Source organism: Hibiscus syriacus, unplaced genomic scaffold, assembly GCF_006381635.1.
Source record: "Hibiscus syriacus cultivar Baekdansim isolate YM2019G1 unplaced genomic scaffold, ASM638163v2 tig00110013_pilon, whole genome shotgun sequence".
Classification (NCBI taxonomy): Eukaryota; Viridiplantae; Streptophyta; class Magnoliopsida; order Malvales; family Malvaceae; genus Hibiscus; species Hibiscus syriacus.
The window spans coordinates 3408455-3427847 of NW_024062563.1; the positions used below are offsets into that span (position 1 = coordinate 3408455).

Consider the following 19393-nt stretch of genomic DNA (forward strand, 5'->3'; position numbering starts at 1 on the left):
AACTTGTCCTCAAATGTTGATACAAATTAGTGAATTTGTGAAAATCCTTAGTGTGGATGACTAAGGTAGTGGATGCAGACTTTAGTTTAGAAAGTTGAATCACTCTAAAATTTGTGTTTATTTTTTCATTTTTTTTTAATTTTCCAATTCACCCACTCTAGGTTATTTCATCATCTTGATTGACTCAACAATATCTACCAAGGGTTTGCACCACTGAACCGACGAGTTCCCCGAAGATGATGAAGTGGAGCTCGTGAATCCCCGAGCTGTGTTGAAAGTTGATAAATAAGCCCGACTGGAACAAACCATAACCCAACCAGGAGTCAATATTCCATCCATAACATATTCATTTCGTCGGTGCCATAGATTATACAACACAATCTGCAACAATCTGAATTCATCCAGAGAAAGCAACTGCATGAGCAAACACAACCTATCCCCAACTGATGTCTTTGGAGAAAATATCACTAGATGAGTGAATCCAGGTGCATGTAATATTTTCCTAGAAACACATATTCAAATAGGGCATGCATGTATTCTCAGAAAACTGTGCAAATAAAGGGCAAAGACAATTGGATAACCCGACCAACTGAAGGTGACGACAAACCGGCAAAGCCTCATGAGCTAAATGCCACCCAAATATCCGAATTTTGGGTGGTACTGATAAGCGAGATATAAAGATCCACAAGGAAGAAACAGTCGTGTTGACTCGATGTCGATGGAGCAAGTAAAAAATAGCTTGAGCAAATTGAATACACTCCCCAAAAAAGACCACTCCATATCAAAGCATCTTCTACAGTAGGCGCAATCAAGCATGCAAGTATAGTAACAGCGTCGTCGAAGTAAACACTTACTCCTTAAACACAAAGTGCCTTTATTAATACATATAAGACATATAAACAAAATTTCTCTCAATGTTTAATATATCAAATATATTAGAGTGAACTAATAAATTGTTAGCATTAAAAACACTTAATATCAATATAGACATAAAATGACTTAAAATTATTATCTATTGTATTTAATAGCACTATTGTCTATCACTACTCTCTCACAAATAAAAAATGATTTAAAATTGATCATAATAATTATTATCTATTATGACCAAAACCAGATTATCAAACTTCATTCTTAATTTCAGAAGTAAATTACAAAGAGATTTAATTTTTCATAATAATTAAAAAATATAATGAGCATAATTATGAATAATTATATCATGTAAGTTTTCAGGAAAGAGATACGTATAAGATTCACACAAATATCAAGTCTTTCATTAAACAAATAAACATACACTTTCACACTATCACACCTCTAACATCCTTGATACTTGAACCCGAAACCTTAAGGATCAATAACAATTCCTTTAACATTTAAGAATTTTTCTTATTATTATTAGCTTGTAACAAATTATGCTTCAATACTTTTTTTAACTCACAATGTGACAATAGTATTTTTAAAAGCATACCCTCTTTAAGCTTAATCATAAATTTAGTTATTCTATATTACCTTAGTTTAATCAAATTATTCTCCCTTTTGTTAAAGATTAGTTTTTAAGGCTTAACAATTTATAAACAACCTACAGTAAAACATGACCTAATGTAATCTAATTTTATATGTGAAGATAGAGACGGAGCCAAGATTTTAGTCCAGATGAGCAAAGTATAATTAACAATAGAAAATGGGAGATAAAATCAAAATAAATCAAAATTTAAAGATCTAAATTGATAATTATCTCTATTTTTTTAATGGTAAAAAATTTGCGCCAGTGCCCGGGGCCTACATGGCTCCGTCACTGTGTGAAGATATAAGATTTAAGTATATTTATTAGTTATTCATTTTATGTGTTTGATATTTCAAATTTCTTAACATTATCTTTTATCGTATTGATCTTAAATTTTATCATGACAATAGTTTCATTTGTATCAACAATAATATTGATAATGACAAGTAAGAACATTCACTTTTCTCTTTATTGGTATATGCATATCATGCTCTCAACTGGCAAATTTTAATGCCCAGATCAGTAAATTCGATACCTGATGTCCATATTTTAAAACCTTTCAAGAGAATAATTGTTGAAACCTTAACAGCAGCACTTAGCTGTTTGAGACCATACGTGAAATCGGCTCAAGCTTGTGCCATGGTCCATCGAAGCTTCACTTGTTCTATACTCGGGTATTACCTTGGCATCAATAGGCCTGGGGGTGGTTCGTTTTAGTCAAAACATAAACATTCTAACCTTGACTGCAACACTGACACCAAATTCATGCAAAGCAATACTATCACCATGTGGACGAATATTAGATATGACTTATGAGGGTCGAGGAGTAAGTTCTGCTTCTATCAGTAGACGAATCCGACCTGAAGCGACTAGCGATTGTGAGTCCATTATTCTGTACCTTCCTTTATTACGTTCATTGCCTGTAAATGTCCATAGCTTATAAGTAACTACTAATCTATCCAATGTAAACAGAAAGGTCAATCGTAGCTAAAGTAAGATCAATAGTGAATGATACAGCTAAAACATGTTCAATCATAATTATAATTAATTAAGGTTCAAGTTTTGGTTGTAAAACTGGTTTTCTGGTATCAAAATCTGGGCAGACATTTGTGGTTGGATGGCTGCTGTAATGACGTCGTTCTTCTTCTCCATGCTACGCTGAGAGTCGAACTCAAGACCTCCCACTCTTACTAAATGGGTGATCTAACAAAGTTACGAAAGCTTGATGCTTGCAGGTTAGATCAGATTTTCTAGAGCAAATATTCAAATCTGAATCGTGAAAAGAAAAGTTGCTTTCGTTGAGAGTCGAGAACTCAAGACCTCCCGCTTACTAAACGGGTGCTCTAACCAACTGAGCTACGAAAGCCTGTTTCCTGAGGATTAGATTAATTAATTTTAACCAATTATTTTGATCTTGGTTCTCTATATCATTAAAACAAAAGTACTTACGATTTGAATGAAGGATAATATAAAATGACACGCTGTTGTTGAGAACCGGACACAAGACTTACCACATACAAAATGAGTGCTCCGGCAAAGTTACGAAGGCGTAGAGTCTGAGGGTATATTTAATTCAATAACTTACGATCTGAATAATTAGAACTCAACTGGAACCGCTGAAAAGGGAGAACTCATACATACATCAACACGAGAGAAATCCATGGCAGGAGCGTGTTCTAAGATATTTGCATATTCATTTCGAGTCCCATTACACACCAGCCACTGCTAATTGCTAATGAACAAAGTAACTACATACTTGAAGCAGGGTGCATGAAAGAAGAAACCGAAAAATCCTTTTAATCTTGATGTTATTTTAACTAGTTATGGTTATCGACATATTCGTACCCTAAAAATCTACTAGAGAAAGAATCAACTCTGCTTCTCTCTCTGCTTCTCTTCCCCTTTTCATGTATCAAGCAAAACACACTGAACCAAATCCATCCTATCATATCATTCGTCATCCCAGCCAATGATCTGCTGCTTAAGTTCTTCAATTTTAGAAGCCAACTCCTCCCTGTTTTTCTGCAAAGTACCAGACAATGCGGGATTAATACTTCCCTTCTATGGCATGCAGTGATTAGATTAAAACCTTGATTGTTTAAAAGCCAGGCTGCAGTTACCTTGAATATCAGATATCGGAGGTGAACCAGAACGTGTAGCCAAGACCCACAACTTCTAGCAATTTAGGGAACTGAATTTTATGATTACAATCTTTAGCCAAAAGGAATATGAAATGTTTTATTCATATGGTCCAAAGAAACTCGGAATTCAGATTTAAAACGCACCAACGGAATTGAATCAATAGCACCAACAAGAGCGGAGGCTAGCCACAAAGCAACCAAGGCACCACTTCCATAATATGATTGAATATGCATCTTCATTGTCAATCTGCAAGTGTTTAGTGATCCAATCGTCAGAATTGATTCAAAAACAATGAGAAATGATAGTACTTGCAAAAAAGAAGCAAACTATAAAATAAAACTCTCAAGTATGATGAACTGAATGTGAGCAAAGTTACAAAACTGTTTGAAATCGTATACTTTTTATACCAACTATAGAAACAGGGATAAAAGAGGACAAACAAGACAATATGATCAGCCAAAATCATGGGGAAAAACTATTGGTAAGAATTAAACAAAGAAAATGGATTTAAACAATTTAGTTGCTCAGTTAACCGCTCAGATCGACAATCAAACATGATTGTCGATGATTCATAAAATTTTCATAAATTTTACTAATCATCATAGCAACCAAATTGCAAATTCATTAAAGAAGTTGTGAAACCTCCGAAAATGGAGTTAAATGATAGAAGTGTGAAAAGTCTTCAAAGCTCTAAGGTGAAAACACAAATATCATTTACGGACAAAAGATATGTGCAAAGGGAATATGACCCTCTAAGGATCTTAATATATAAAATTCTTAAAAAATTAAAACATAACATATCATAAACTCACAAATAAGTCCAAAATCCAAATACCAATGAGTTAGAGAGATGGTGAAAGGTATGATTAAGTCACAAGGTTGCTCAGGTAACCGCTCAGGATCGACACAATGGTCGAAAGTTTCATCAAGCATTCAACAAATGCCTTCCACTGATTCCAAAACCTCATCATTGCAAACTAATTTGACAACAAAAAGGGAGCATAAATCCAACAAGTTATTCTCATAGTAAGAACTATAATGTTTCTTTTATTTCTTGCAATCCATTCTAATAGATAAAACACTAGGTTGCTCAGGTAACCGCTCAGGATCAACACAATGGTTGAGAGTTTCATCAAGCATTCAACAAATGCCTTCCACTGATTCCAAAACCTCATCAATGCAACCCAATTTGATAACGAAAGAGGAGCATAAAAAGAGAAATTCATTAGCAGTTAGTGACATAAATAATCAAGTAAAAGAACTGAGATGTTTCATTTTTCTTTTTTTTTCAATCCATTCTAATTTCAAAAAATGTACCTTCCAAAATGAGGGAAAATTTGACGGATTCAATTTAGCACATTTTAACAACAATTTCAATATAAAAATCAAACAAAAAACACAACTGAATCGTATGTTTCAATAATCATCGCAACGGAACCAAAGTTATCAATCTTTCATTTCCTTGCATTAAAAATTAGTTTTTCCCTGTGAGAGGATCAATTGAAACTATGATGAATCTATAAAAGTGATTAAGCAAAGGGTAAACCTTTATTAACTTTTCCAAAAACTCAAACATCTGCGATTCCTCTTCGGAAGCTGAATCTAATTTAGGTTCTTCCGGAGACAGCATTTCATTGATAACATTCTTCTCAACCGCCGGAACTTCTTCAAAAGTGGCAACTCCGTCGCGATCGTCACTGAAAAACCGATTCGGACCGGTGGATGGCTTCTTCCGATGTAGTTGCTTTAGGCAATGGACTATACATCGCAAAACCCCTGCAAAAAAGAAGCTGCAAATCAGCTCTTCAAATATGAAGAGTTACACAGAAAGACTGGTATTAAAAAGAAATGGAGCTAAAAAGGAGGCGTTTATAGGTTTCGTACGGGAACGGAGAAGGCGGCGGGGAAGGAGAGCGGCCGACGGCGGAGACGAGGGGGAGAGGAGTTGAGGAGGAGAAGGTGATGGCTGGAAGAATTCTAGAACGAGTGAGAGTTCTAGTGAGCGGCTCCATGGTTTGATGTGAATGGAGGGTTTGGAACAGGGGAAGTGTATTATATATTAAGGGTGGCTTATCTAGGGTTTTCTTTTTCCTGGCTGCCTGTAGGCTGTAACCCACCGAATGCTTTTCTCTACGTTCGAGTAGAATTCCAGAAAATTCTAAGTCACGCTGAATCGTGTTGGAATGTATTCTAATATTTGGGTAAATTAAGCAGATAGTCTCTCAGGTATAATGTGATCTTTAATTGAAGCATTTCATTATAAAAAGTTATAAATTAATCATTCAAATTATCGTAAATAATGAAATCTCTGACCGTTAATTTTTAAACAGGTAGCTTACATAACAATAGAGATAATAAAATTATTTGATTTGACTCATTTAAACCTTTTGACCTTTTTAATGTTTTTTTTGTAATTTTAAAAGCCGAAGAAATAGAGTAAAAGAGAAACCCAAATGGGTATGCTTTATCCCTTTCTTTTTCTTGTATTTTTTTTAAATTACAGTAAAATTAATAAATGAAGTCACATAATATTAATTAATCGATATTATTGAATTTATATCATTGAATCTATATTATTTCTTAATGAATAAAGCATATATATTAACTATTAACTGGTATTCATCTATAGTAAGGAAATTAACCACTGTATGCAATTATTCCTAATTAGTCAATCCAAATGATCAAAACCAACCATGACTTCACAATTCACATCTAAAAAGTGTCCAAAAATCAACAATAGAATATTTACTAAGTTGTCCTAGTTATATAATTTTATAAAAATTATTAATTATGATATTGAAGGGATCATAAATTTATAATAGTGTTGGGATTTCGCAGCTTAATTGATTAACCGAAAATTGCACAAGGGTGAATTGGCAAGAATTTGTTTAAGGAGTAAGAGAATAAAAGATAGAAAAATTGGCACATCGATTTATAGTGGTTCGACTTCCTTAACTCTTCAATGACAAATAGAACCTTTACAAAACTCTCTAACTTTTCAAAGGCTCAACTAAAACCAAAACCCTTTACAAGAAAAGAAATGTAAAAAAATAAAACCTTTAAAAGATATATTTACAAAATAAACTCACCATAACAAAATATTTACAAAGAATATGAATAAGAGTGAAATCACTTATCTTGTGTTTTATTGTTTGGATAGATGTTCTAACACTTCTTCAAGTATCTTGAACTTGTATTTATATCTTGGAATGTGTTTGTGGTCGTTTCTAGCGTTGGGAGTGATTTGAAAGGAATTTTTTTTGCACAATAAAATTGCCCAGTATAGAGCGTATCGGTACTCTTATAGGGAGTATCGGTACTACCTTCGTTATTTTAAATAAAACTAGTGTTACTAGTCGTTGGGTCTGACAGTAGTTACTACGCATATGGTACCGATATTAATATGTAAAGTAGTATCGGTACCCCTTTGGGTATAGGTATCATTTTTACATTCTGAATTTGAGCAATGCGTAGGATCGATACTAACTAGTGAGTATCGATACTTCTCTTACTTTTTGTATCGGTATCATATGAACATTATCGATATTTTCATGAGGTATCGATACTGTAAGAATAATATTTGTACTTGTCCTGAAGAAGCATTTTGTGCTCATACCAATTAAATGGACTTTGAATTATTTTTGAAAACTTGTAAATTTTTTAAATAAATTCAATTCAACTATAAAAACATTTTGTCATAAATTATTATATCAAAATATAGTTCAACAAATAGTCTTCTGAAAATATTATCTTATTAATTTATCGAAATTAATTTAGACTTTGGGTTCAAATTAGAAAACAAATATTATTTTAAAAAATATTAGTTTATTGAATATTAATTAAAATTCTACCGTAGTTTTTATCCAAAAAAAATTGAAGCCTTTTCAACTTAATTTTTTGGTCTGAATGTAATAAAATTAACTATTTTTTTTGTTCTTCGTTTGTATGCATATGATTTCTTTATTTATGTAAGGGTAAACCATACTAATAGACTCATTTGTTTAGAGTTTAATTAATTTGAGTCACTAATTTTAAAATTAAAAATAAATGGTCTCCAATGTTATTGATTAGTTCGATTTTTAACCCATAACGTTATCGATCTATTCGATTTTAGTCTTTCAACTGTTATCTCCGGTTAAATCTTAAACGGAAATATTATGTGACAATTATTTTTTTAAAAAAGGTCCACGCTTCTTCTTCTTCTTTGCTTGGTTGTGACAATGAACTTGTTGCTCGGAGAGTCTTTCCCTCCGGCGGTCTAGACAGAGGAGAGTTGTTTGCAAGTGAGAAGATTAGTTCATTCTGCATCCAAAAAATTAGGTTTAGGATAGATATGGCTCGGATTCCAGCTCTGGTATCGTCATTATTATTGTTATTACGGTGACGACGATGAAGGCAACTTCGGTTGAGCACGAAAATCAGTCCTCTTCTACAAGACCAGTGTTTTGAAAACCGGACCGGACCGGCCGGTTCAACCGGGAATCGCTGTCTTGTCCAGTTCAATCTACACCGGCCGGAACCGCTACTAGTGAACCGGCCGGAACCGCTGAACCGTTCGAACTAGACCGACTGAAAACCGAAAAAAATCACCAATTTTTTTTTAAATTAAACCAAACGACGTCGTTTGTTAAACGAGCCAAGTCAAACTCGAGTATTGCTGAGCTCGACTCGAACTTAAAAACTTTAAAAGTAAGCTCAACTCGACACAAACTCACGAGCTAAAAATTATCAAGTTCAACTCGAACTCGAAATATAACATTGAAACTTGAACTCGAAAAAGCCTGAACTCAAAAAAAATTAGAAACTCGATTGAAGCCTAAAATTCGAGCTTGATTGAAGTGAAAGAATAGTTCACTCAATGCTCACCAAAAGGCTCCATGATTTTGAATGCAAATTACCTCTATTATTTATAGAAGTTAGTTGGGATGTTCTTCTATGTTTCTTAGTCATGTGGAATTGTTTTGTTTTCATATTTTTAACCTTTAGACTTTTGGGATGCTCTTCTATGTTTCTTAGCCATGTGAGATTTTTTTTTTAAATTAAACCAAACAATATCATTTTGTTATGATTTTTTAGCCCAATTTTATTTTTTAATTATAGTATATAATTATATTTATTATTTAATATGTTTTTACCTTAAATATTATATTGTAGTTAATTTGAATTATTTTTTTCACTTGATTTTATGGTTTTTAACTTATATTGTTATGACTTGCTTTGAATACGACTTGTGATATAAAAAATTATTTTTTATTAAATATTTTTATATTTTATTTAATTTTTTAAATAATTATGATGTCGGACTGATTCGACCGGTTGAACCAGTGAACGGTAATATGACCGGTTCGCTAACGGTGATTCTGAAAACCATGTGCAAGACTGTTTTGGCCGACCGCTAAAGAGAAAGGTGATCTGGTTTATAAGTCTGGATACGCAGATGATTCCACCGTCACCGTTGATGACATCGACGGTTAATTTTCTCCCCAGTGGGATGTTACAGTGGGCCATAGGTTTGTTGAACTTCTTTCATTATTCCTGACGTTTTAACTATCAAGAGATTTTGATACTTGTTGAGCCAATCGATAATGCAAATGGTAAGTTATGTTTGCCCATAGCTGGTTTACTTAACAGCTTGAAGACTGATATTTATCCATTTCTTTCCAAATTCTTTCCATAATATATGTTTAGCTTTGAACATCTGAATTATTGAAACGAGTACTTATTTGCAAACAAAATTTTAGAAATTTAAAGATGTAAGTTTTATCTTTATATGAAAGTTGTTGCCTAGTTTCATTTCTTCACTTTGTTGCTATTAACTGAACCTAGTGATAGTAATTCAGACTTCAGTATGTAAGATTTAACCCCTTCTCCAAAGGATTGCTATAATATTTATACTAGGTTAATTGCAAGTTCTATTCTGTAAAATGAGGTGCAAGTTGTTTTGTGGAAGATGTTTGTGCCACTTGTGAAATTATTCACAATCAATTTCTTTGCATGAATTTTTTAAACTAGGGGAGAATGAAAATATGTCAGTTAAAGGATTAAGCTATGTACGAATTTATTTAGATGTGAGGAATTTGATTGTAACCTTTGCAGGTTTTGGTTTAGTTATAAATACCTATGTTGTTTTTATTTCAAAAGCATCTTTTGTTTGGTATCTCTGATTTTTTTTTATCTTTTTATGTCTAAACAGATGTTAATAGGTTTACCTTTGTATGATTTTGTCGGAGGAGGGTATCCACGAGGACACGTGGATACATAAATTATTTTAAAAAAATAATTGTCATGTCACATCCACTTGCCCTCCTCCTCTTCATGGATACCTTCGTGGATATCCTAAAACGATACTATTCGCATAGTTTACCCTTTATATAATCCTGTCACCACTAATGAAAACAAATAGAGGAGCATCTATAATCGAAATGAACTATACTTTGGAAACAAATGGAGCCATTACTCAACGTTGCATACTTTTCTTGTCGGTTCATCAAAGTTTCTAAACCTATTTCAAGTGAAGCATCTCATGAATAAAAGATGTAAAGTAATTTTCAAAAGAAAAGATTCAAAAACGGGAGAATGATAAGAATTCTTATGCAGTGGCTTTTTAGAACACTCTTAAAATATTTTTTTCACTTAATATGAGATTATTCACTTTGCATTAATGAACGAAGCTTTAGTGATTTATTGAATATGTTGAACCGAATATAGATCCAATCTGAAAATGACTCAATCCGAAATGATCTGATCAAATCTGATACAAAAAAACTCGTTTTTCACCTCTATTTTTTTTCACCCTTATTTTGTTAGATATCACTTGTTTTGTTTTTGTAAGGCCCATTCATCGCATTTTATCATATTTAGGGACTAAGTTCGACCCTGCTAACCGAAATCTATTCAATGAGGCTGTTGCCGGCAGCAAAAACAATTGCTAAACAACTTCGGAAAACCAATCGGAGAACATATATATATAACTTGTCTCACGGAAGAACATTTGATCTGATAAACTCTACAGTTACCTGAATCGAAAAGATCCCTATGGGGCATGCATTATTAAAATGCTTCCGACCAGCACGGTATCACATAGATCGAGTGCTATGGAGTTGGAACGCTTCCTCTAGGCGCCTAACGGCACCGTTGTAGTTTAAGAAGCCCATAAACCAAAATTCATGACCATCAACAGAGATGATCTGGATGTATTTCTCAGCAGGATTGACTTTACTTGTTGAAGGATTAATTGCTTTAAGTTGATGTAAAGGGATAACAACCTGTTTAAGTAGACAGAAGAATATCAAGAATCATAACTCATTATTTCCCTATACCATAAACCACTATTGAAATATTTTCAAGCATGAAGCATCAATGTGATAATCAGACAAGAGTGTAAGTGTCTGATACGGGTATGTTCGATTTTTTACGAGTTTTTCCAGGTATCATGTATCTTCAGCATGGAACAGAGTAGAAATAGGATCTCAACTACTAACAATTTTTTCTATTGCAATCACGTTAGGGCAGAAAGGCTAATGCTAATGCAATATACCTTATAGTAGTTCCATTCGGTCTGGCTCCCAATTTCATAGGAAAGAGGATTGTCACTGCAATATGCCAGCTTTGCAGTAGAAACATATAAAACTCCCATTACAGGACCAGCTGATGTGGATAAATAACAAGCATATGAATTTAGAAGTTGTTCTTCGGGAACTGTATCAAATGTTTGTCTAAAAACCCTGTCATTGCCACCTTCTGCTAAAACCTTTGTTCCCCGAGCAATTCTTCCGATGGCAGCCTCAGTAAAGCTTGGGCTTGTTTTCACTGATTTAAGAAAAGAGAGAAAAATGAATTTCAGTAATTTTATATGTATAAAAACTTCAGAAGCAATAGGGAGGAGGCAGGTTCACGTATAGAAAGATCAGAAAGAGCATATTATTCTAGTTAATATATGCGAACTCTATCTTCCATATTCTTTTATGAAACAAACGCATAAGAATGTCCTTAGGCCCAAAGAAAATCAGCGTTTACGATTGTAAAGAAAATTGCCATACAAAGGATGCATAAGACCATTACTTTCATGGTCATTCAAAGTATGACTACTTTGAGGTGATTTAAGAAAAAAGAAGTGAGATAATGTAGCAAATACGAGATAAAGATGGGCATAAGTACCAATGGAATGTGATAATTTGGGTTAAAGACTGCTTGGGACACGTGTGCACTCGAAAGTATGAATGAGGAGATGCATACAATACTCAAAGAAAGCAATAGTGCACAGGGAGACTTCTATGTTTAAAAACTAAAGGCGAATAGACAATGTAAAAGGAATAACGGAGCTAACAAGTTCTTCATGACAAGAGCAATGTTTAGGGGAAATTATACGGAAAGACTTGCCATAAGACATCTCAACGATCAAAATAGCAAATACAATCTCCATAATGATAAATCTATTTTTTAGCCAAATACAAGTACATATCATGTGTCATATTATATATATACATATGGGTAAATTTTAAGCATCCCAGAGTGATGAGATGATGCACAATTCAAGAACAATAAAATATTAAACTTAACACTATCGAACAAGAACAATCTACTTTTATACGTTTCTGTTATCGGTATTTATGAAGGCTTAGAATTGGGCTTCCTATCGTGACTTCTGTGTATCATTCCCTTCACTTTTAAATTTAGTCGGGTCTTACGTTTCTGTCTATATGCAGATATTTTTTCGCAGGATTTATTTGCAGGGATTACTTCCCATTACAGACGCGCATATGATATTAATGATATTAATGACTGCATATGAATACTGTTCAACTATGTATTTATGTATTTATTTATACATGCATTGCATGTTATCTATATTTTTAATTTTCTGACTACGGAGTCTTCCACGGAAGTTCTCAACCTGGCGTTGGGGCAGCCTACTACCCTACCTCCCCCTTACCCATTGCATATGGGAATTGGGTTTTGTTGTTGTTGTTGTTGTACTATCGACAAGGTAGTATCTCCCTGCAGCCGCAGCTACTCAAACCTGGGTCCTCTAAGGAAACATTCTCTTTTACATTAAGGCCACTAAATGACCTACCCAACTAAATGTAGAATAAAGGGAGATTTGATTGCACTAAGAAAAAGGGCTAGAGAGGCTTGTACCAATCATTGGAAATTTGAGGAACTAAAACTAAAGCTATGTCAGCACTCTGAGAACAGAGACCAGAAAGCTCTTACTATGCATTGCCACCCCCCGTAAAGAGCCAATCATAAGACTACTGCACCTTTAAGATCTAGCTGCACTGCAAGCACTTTCACCAGTTTTCTAACCCCTAATGACCTCCTCTTAGAAAGCTGTGAATTAGATGCAAATTGTTTAGTGAATATTTTACCACCTTGAGTCCTTTGTTTGATAAAATGCATGTTCATATCTCATCCTTTAAGCATAATATCTGAAAATACAATACGAGGAACCCTGGTACATAACCTTATTTTGGATCATATAAACCTAATCATCAATTCTGTTTGATCCGATTCCAAGTAAATGATCACACAAGACAAATGTTAACTCAAACCAAATTTCATTAAATTCAATGATGCATTTCCTTAAAAGAAGAAGTTAAAAACATGATACAGAACGAGAAGGAAAGATGAAATACTAAAGTTTAAAACCTCCTCTGTTAAAATGAATTGAAATTCTATAATGGAAAAGAAAAAAAGCATACAGTGCTGCCACGTGTTTTCGGCCAGATCCTCGGCTTTCCTCGTCGCTTCATCTACTTTCCTCCCCCATCTCCCTAAGACATCCTTCACTACATCCATTTTCTCTGTTTCCAATTTAAAAAATAAATGATTAAAACGTTTCAATAAATAAGATAATGATAATGAAATAAACGTATGATGGCTGGCCTTTGAAGGGAGATGAAGAAGATTCTGGAGCAGGAGTGTGAGTAACGTAAGGATTTAATCGGTAAGGAGGAGGCATGGTGGCTCCATGATCGGCCGGAGGCGAATCATTAACCAATTCGGGGCTCCAATGAACCGATTTCCTCCGGTTCTGTGATTGGTCGCTTTGAGTCGGACTCTCTTTTGGAACCTCAATCACCTTCTCTTCCTTTGTCTCCGGCTCTGATGTTGGCACAATAACAAAGTCCTCCATATCCGCTGCAGGATCCGAATCTTTCGGGTCAGCCACCGGGTTCTGATATCCGGTCGCAGATTGCGCTGAGCTGGAGTTCCGTTCCGTTTCCGTCTTCGATTTTTCCATTGTTTTAGAACGTCGGAGTAAAGAAAACAGGCCGCGCGTGAATTGGCGCGTTAACGATTTCCTTTTATTTAATTCTTTATTATTTTGATTGGTTTGGACGATTTGTAAATAAAAACAGTTAATTGTTTTTTTATAGAAATTTATACTTTTAGTTCGGTAACTACTATTTGGTCAATTTGTTTCAAATTTATTGTTTGATCATTTATTTTGAAAAAATATATATATCTTTATTTATTATATTTTGATCACATGTTAATGTGTTTCTTTCGATGACGTGACACGTTCATTAAAATATTAATTTAATCTGTGAATTCTCTCAATTCACTCTTCTGATCACTTCCTCTCATCGATGATGGAAAAATCTAGTGATCATTTAGGTGATAGGAAGCTAACATAAATTAAGTTTAAAAAATAAATCGAAAAATTAAATTATAAGAACAAGTAAAAACTAATAAATTTGTTTATAAATTATTTTTGTTACATTTAATTAACTATATAATAAATATATTAAATTTTAAATAAAAATATTAATAAATTTTATTAAACGCTCAACTACTAACACAAATAATATGATTTTTTTAAGAATATACATTTTAGATTTTAACCTTTTTAATCTTATAAAATAATAAAAAATAAATATTAATTAAAATATCACATCAATATTATTTTTATTTTTTTTGTTGTCCTCCCGTTTTAAGATTTTATCTTGGTTAATTCGAACTGACTCGCGTTGTATACCTAATTTTGGTGGTTGAATTTCTCAATAGATATATATAAAACCCAAATTCAATACATTGCTTAAAATATCAAATTACTTACCATTTGAATCAATCTCTGTTGATACTGTTATATTTTTTTTTAATGATAAGAACACAAAAAAAAATATAATATAATTTTAAATATAATTTTAAAATAATAATAATTAAATTATTATTAAAACATAAATAAAATAATAGATAAATAATTTTTTAATTAGTTTAAGATAAATAAAATACAATATGTTCAAAGATAATCTTCAATCATTTGACATTAAACGCTCACACTTTTGACATTTTTAGTGCTCGAATTCGGAATCTCAAGAAGCAATAATATTTTTTATCGCTAAAATTGCTATATTCATATAAAATATATAAATAATTAAATAAATAATTTTTTTTTAATTATATATGGATTTATAATTTTAAGCCATGAGCAAGGGAAGACCGTAGATAAATGTCCTTCCTACCCATACTGTTGTTAATTGAATGACATGTCATGACGAAGTGAGGTAAAATTAGCCCAGTATAGTATATGTGTTTTTTATTTAGCTCATTCGTACAAGTCAATATTTATTTTGGGATTTATTATATTTTCTACAATGATACGAAATTCGTTACGAGGTTACGAGTTTGAATAAAAAAATATTTTTTATTAGAACTCATCACATTAACAGAGGTTTTAATAACATTATAAAAAATATCGTAAATCTCAAAATAATTTTAACTTACCCTAAATGAACTAAATAAAAACTCATTATCTTTATTAAACTAAATAATGTCACCTTAATGGTGAAAATAAACCTAACTCAACTGGTTTCACTTTATTGCGCTTTCGTTGTACAAAACGTATAAGTAAAGTTGGATATTGAGCATAATTAAATTCACTTATTTACGAAAGAAAGTAACATCATTTATTAATTAAAATTTAATGTCTTAAGCTTACTTGAGGAAACAATTATTATGTACCTTTTCTAATAAAGAGATAATTATATTTTAAAATGAACTTGGTTAATACACATATGATTGCTAAATTAAATTAAATGATATTTTTAGTCATTAAATTTTTAAAATTTATAAAATAAATTTTAATTTTATTACAAAATAGACACCACACCATTATGTTAGAATAGTAATGTTGAATGGAGATATGAACATCAACGAGCATGATTTTGATATCTTGGTATGTAAATTATTAAAAAAAAAAATTAATAAACAATATCTGATAATAATTTTAAACTATTAAAAATTCATTTAATTAATTATCTATTCAGTGTGTATATCAAATTAAAGTAAATAGTTTATATTAGGAGCAAAACTCAAACAAAGGAATTCAAACCTTGAATTTTACACTATAATTTACAATTTCATTCCATATCACCGACAATTCATCAACTCTAACCTTAAAAAGAAAACTCATCGAAACTCGGAAATCTTCCGGAGAACTTGACCGAGTCACTACCGCGCTTCATCACAACTCGCTCCCCGAACCGAGCCGACTCACTCACCTTGTTCCTCCTCCCCGTAATCAACAATCGCCCTTTATCTTCTTTATATACTTCACTGTTCCCAATCTGATCCTTTAGTTCACTTATTAAACCCCAAACCGTCTCGATCATCACTTTCTTCTCTGGAAAATTGTTGACAATCCATCTTTACAATCCTCCAGCCTTTTCAAAGCACACGCCAACTCAACCGAGTCAACGAAGCTCAAACAGCCGTGTCTCTCCCTAAACTCACTGACCCGAATTGAAATCTCGTTGATCGATGACAAATAGTCCTCACCCACCATCCTAGTACCTCATCGACCAGTATGTTGCCGTTTGAATTCAAGAACCCGACGCTCTCGCAATCTGTACGATCAAATTCCCAAAGAGTTTATCTCTTGAGCAATTCACTGTTTATAAGCGATGATGCTTTGCCTTCTTCTTTCTTTATCTACACTGCTGAAGTTGAACATAGAAAGAACCCCAAAATTCTCGATGTTGACACAGATGCTCAAGGTATAAAGCATACCTGCATATTTCATTTATATTTGTTATGATTTTGAGATCAAAATTGCTCTTTACAATCCTCCAGCCTTTTCAAAGCACACGCCAACTCAACCGAGTCAACGAAGCTCAAACAGCCGTGTCTCTCCCTAAACTCACTGACCCGAATTGAAATCTCGTTGATCGATGACAAATAGTCCTCACCCACCAATCCTAGTACCTCATCGACCAGTATGTTGCCGTTTGAATTCAAAGAACCCGACGCTCTCGCAATCTGTACGATCAAATTCCCCAAAGAGTTTATCTCTTTGAGCAATTCACTGTTTATAAGCGATGATGCTTTGCCTTCTTCTTTATCTTTATCTACACTGCTTGAAGTTGAACATAGAAAGAACCCCAAAATTCTCGATGTTGACAACAGATGCTCAAGGTATAAAGCATACCTGCATATTTCATTTATATTGTTATGATTTGAGATCAAAATTGCATAGTTTTTAAAAAGAAAGAGATATAGAGTATGATCAAAATACCATCGAACCCAAGAAGAAAGTTCCCATGTCAATGGCGTCGTATCATCTCTGAAATTCGATAGTTTAAGGTAGTTCCGGCCGCCGGTGGAAGGGTAAACGGACAGCTGATCTTGAAGAATGAAGCTGCCACGTTTAATGATGTGATGAACTGCGATGAGACATTTGATGGCAACGGCTGCATCACGGGTGGTTTGGAGGCGGTCCATGAGGGCCTCGACGGCGGTGGAGGCGGTGGCGCGTGAGCTATGACCGAAGGAAAGTAGAGCCGCGAGGTGTCTTGGGTTGGGTGGGGTGAAGGGATCATGGGTCGTGGATCTCAGTAAGGCTAAGTGGAGAAATAGAGTTTTGGGATTGGAAATCAAAGCTGCTTTGCTTTGAGAAGCTTTATCTTTGATGATTCCGATGAAATCTCTGAGAATTTTCACGCGCCCCATTGAAGAGCAAAGGAAGAAACCCAAAGAAGAAATGAAAACAGCAACGTAAATTTATCATGAAAATAGCTATCGTATTTAATTTGTAAATAATACTCTATGAATTAATTAATATTATTTTTTAAAAAACTTTTAGATTTAGGTAGTGCACATGTTTTGACTAATTGGAACTTGTTGGGCCAAAACCTCTATTTTAATTTCTAAATACCATTTTATTATATAATAAAGGCAACAAATATGGTTGAAATATAATTAATATTTAATTTGAGCTGACTATTTTGAAAAATCTACTGAATAATTTATACAAATTGAAAATTTCTTATAAATATATAAGTTTATTTATTGTTCATCTTTCTAATAACTTTGTTGGTTTATAGACAAGGTGACCTCTTAATTTTACTAAAATTTTAAAGATTATCAGTAAAAGGCATAATCACAATTACATCTAATATATTAGAATAAATTAACATTAAAGTTAATTATTACAAATGCAATAACTTGTCATATGTAAAATAACTACAATAACTTAAGCTAAAATAATTCAATGTTATTGCAAACTCATACTCAATAACCTGAGATTAAAGTTTCAAATGTTATTGCAAACTCATACTCAATAACCTGAAATTAACATTAAAGTCTCAATAACTTAAGATATATGAAACCTTCATTTTGTACTTGACACCACCCTCCAATTTAAAAATGTTAAATGCATTTAATTAGATATTGATGTAATAATTTTTAAATATGTGATTAGTTCCTTATCAATGCATATAAAACCTTCTCTTTGTGATTAAAAGTTTTCGGTTGACACTTTTTCTTTTTCTATGGATTCAATAACTACAATGAGTAAAATCCTCCTCTCATTAGTAGTTGTTCAATTGTTTTTAATATTTTATGTAATTTTATTGATAAATTCAATTTAATGAATATTTTCGGTCTTTAGATAAACTAAATTAAAACAATAATATTTTTCAAGTTTGTGTGAATTTTATCCAAATTACAAACATAATATATATTATCATATAATCATATTATTAAAATATTAAAAATACTACTATTTATAAAATTGTTTTTTCATTAATAGTATACCAAATAGACGTATATATCACTTTTTAATGGGACATTAAAATTTTATGTTCGTGTACTGCTTAATATCACGTAATGTGTTACTTTTCTTCTTCGTATTTTTATCGTAATCATTTTTATAATATGATTTTTTTTATATATGCTTAATTTATTGTCTAATTGTGTACTATCATTTTTTTATTTATTGAACATACCATACGTAATTGTATTTATCACCCTTTAAAATAACTTAGAGTAAACCTTAAATGGGATATTGATGTTTAATTATTTCCGTATGTAATCTTAAATTTCATGATACAATTCATTTTAATTATTATGCAAATTATGGTATTCAAATAGAGACTTCGGATGAAAAAAAAAATTAAGATTAAACGTTCATTAATAATTATTATGTGGTTGGTGGATAGTTTAATGTTGATGAGGTATTGGTTTAATCCTACGCCACTTGTAGCAGGCACCCGGAAACCTACGCAACTAGTTCAATGGGAGAAATCAGACCATGGCTGGGTGTGTGTTAACACTAATGGTGTTGTTGCTAGTTCCCCACTGTGTAATGCTGTCGGAGGATCCATTCGTGATAGTAAAGGGAACTGGATGTTTGGTTATACACGTCGCATTGGATGCTGCTCCTTGTTCCAAACTGAACTATAGGAAATCTTCACCGGGCTAAATATTGCTTGATATCAAGGTCATGAGAGGGTAATCTGTAACACA

At 32.7% G+C, this 19393-nt stretch overlaps 2 protein-coding genes, 3 non-coding genes and 2 pseudogenes across 5 annotated transcripts; all 7 read right to left on the reverse strand.

Moving 5' to 3' along the window:
- Window positions 1-2791: 2791 nt before the first annotated feature.
- TRNAT-AGU lies at window positions 2792-2867 on the reverse strand. The gene has a single exon. It is a non-coding gene; the product is annotated as a tRNA-Thr (tRNA).
- A 541-nt stretch (window positions 2868-3408) lies between these two features.
- LOC120212437 lies at window positions 3409-5655 on the reverse strand (annotated as a pseudogene).
- Window positions 4164-4251, reverse strand: LOC120212627 (annotated as a pseudogene).
- LOC120212625 lies at window positions 4523-4619 on the reverse strand. The gene has a single exon (XR_005524723.1). It is a non-coding gene; the product is annotated as a small nucleolar RNA snoR128 (small nucleolar RNA).
- LOC120212626 lies at window positions 4730-4826 on the reverse strand. Its single transcript, XR_005524724.1, has one exon. It is a non-coding gene; the product is annotated as a small nucleolar RNA snoR128 (small nucleolar RNA).
- A 4929-nt stretch (window positions 5656-10584) lies between the features above and the next one.
- On the reverse strand, window positions 10585-13974 carry LOC120212311 (GLABRA2 expression modulator-like). The gene is made up of 4 exons (XM_039210667.1): window positions 13529-13974; window positions 13345-13446; window positions 11181-11452; window positions 10585-10908 (listed from the first exon to the last, which is right to left on the reverse strand). Exons 1-4 carry the CDS (start codon window positions 13884-13886, stop codon window positions 10720-10722), a joined length of 921 nt encoding a protein of 306 aa, XP_039066598.1. The 5' UTR covers window positions 13887-13974; the 3' UTR covers window positions 10585-10719.
- Window positions 13975-15963: 1989 nt separating this feature from the next.
- On the reverse strand, window positions 15964-17623 carry LOC120212551 (putative clathrin assembly protein At4g40080). Its single transcript, XM_039210826.1, has 3 exons — window positions 17163-17623; window positions 16704-17075; window positions 15964-16294 (listed from the first exon to the last, which is right to left on the reverse strand). Exons 1-3 carry the CDS (start codon window positions 17594-17596, stop codon window positions 16045-16047), a joined length of 1056 nt encoding a protein of 351 aa, XP_039066757.1. The 5' UTR covers window positions 17597-17623; the 3' UTR covers window positions 15964-16044.
- Between the last annotated feature and the right edge of the window lie 1770 nt (window positions 17624-19393).

Bases quoted from the DNA above. Each gene is read 5' to 3' on its own strand.
- LOC120212311 (XM_039210667.1), bottom strand. From the start codon at position 13,886: ATGGAAAAATCGAAGACGGAAACGGAACGGAACTCCAGCTCAGCGCAA. The intron at 13,447-13,528 runs GCCAGCCATCAT...AATTGGAAACAG, and splicing joins TTCTTCATCTCCCTTCAAAG to AGAAAATGGATGTAGTGAAG. The intron at 10,909-11,180 runs GTATATTGCATT...CTACTTAAACAG, and splicing joins CCGAATGGAACTACTATAAG to GTTGTTATCCCTTTACATCA.
- LOC120212551 (XM_039210826.1), bottom strand. From the start codon at position 17,596: ATGGGGCGCGTGAAAATTCTCAGAGATTTCATCGGAATCATCAAAGAT. The intron at 17,076-17,162 runs GTATTTTGATCA...TGAAATATGCAG, and splicing joins CTTTCTTCTTGGGTTCGATG to GTATGCTTTATACCTTGAGC. The intron at 16,295-16,703 runs GCAATTTTGATC...AGGATTGTAAAG, and splicing joins AGGCTGGAGGATTGTAAAGA to ATGGATTGTCAACAATTTTC.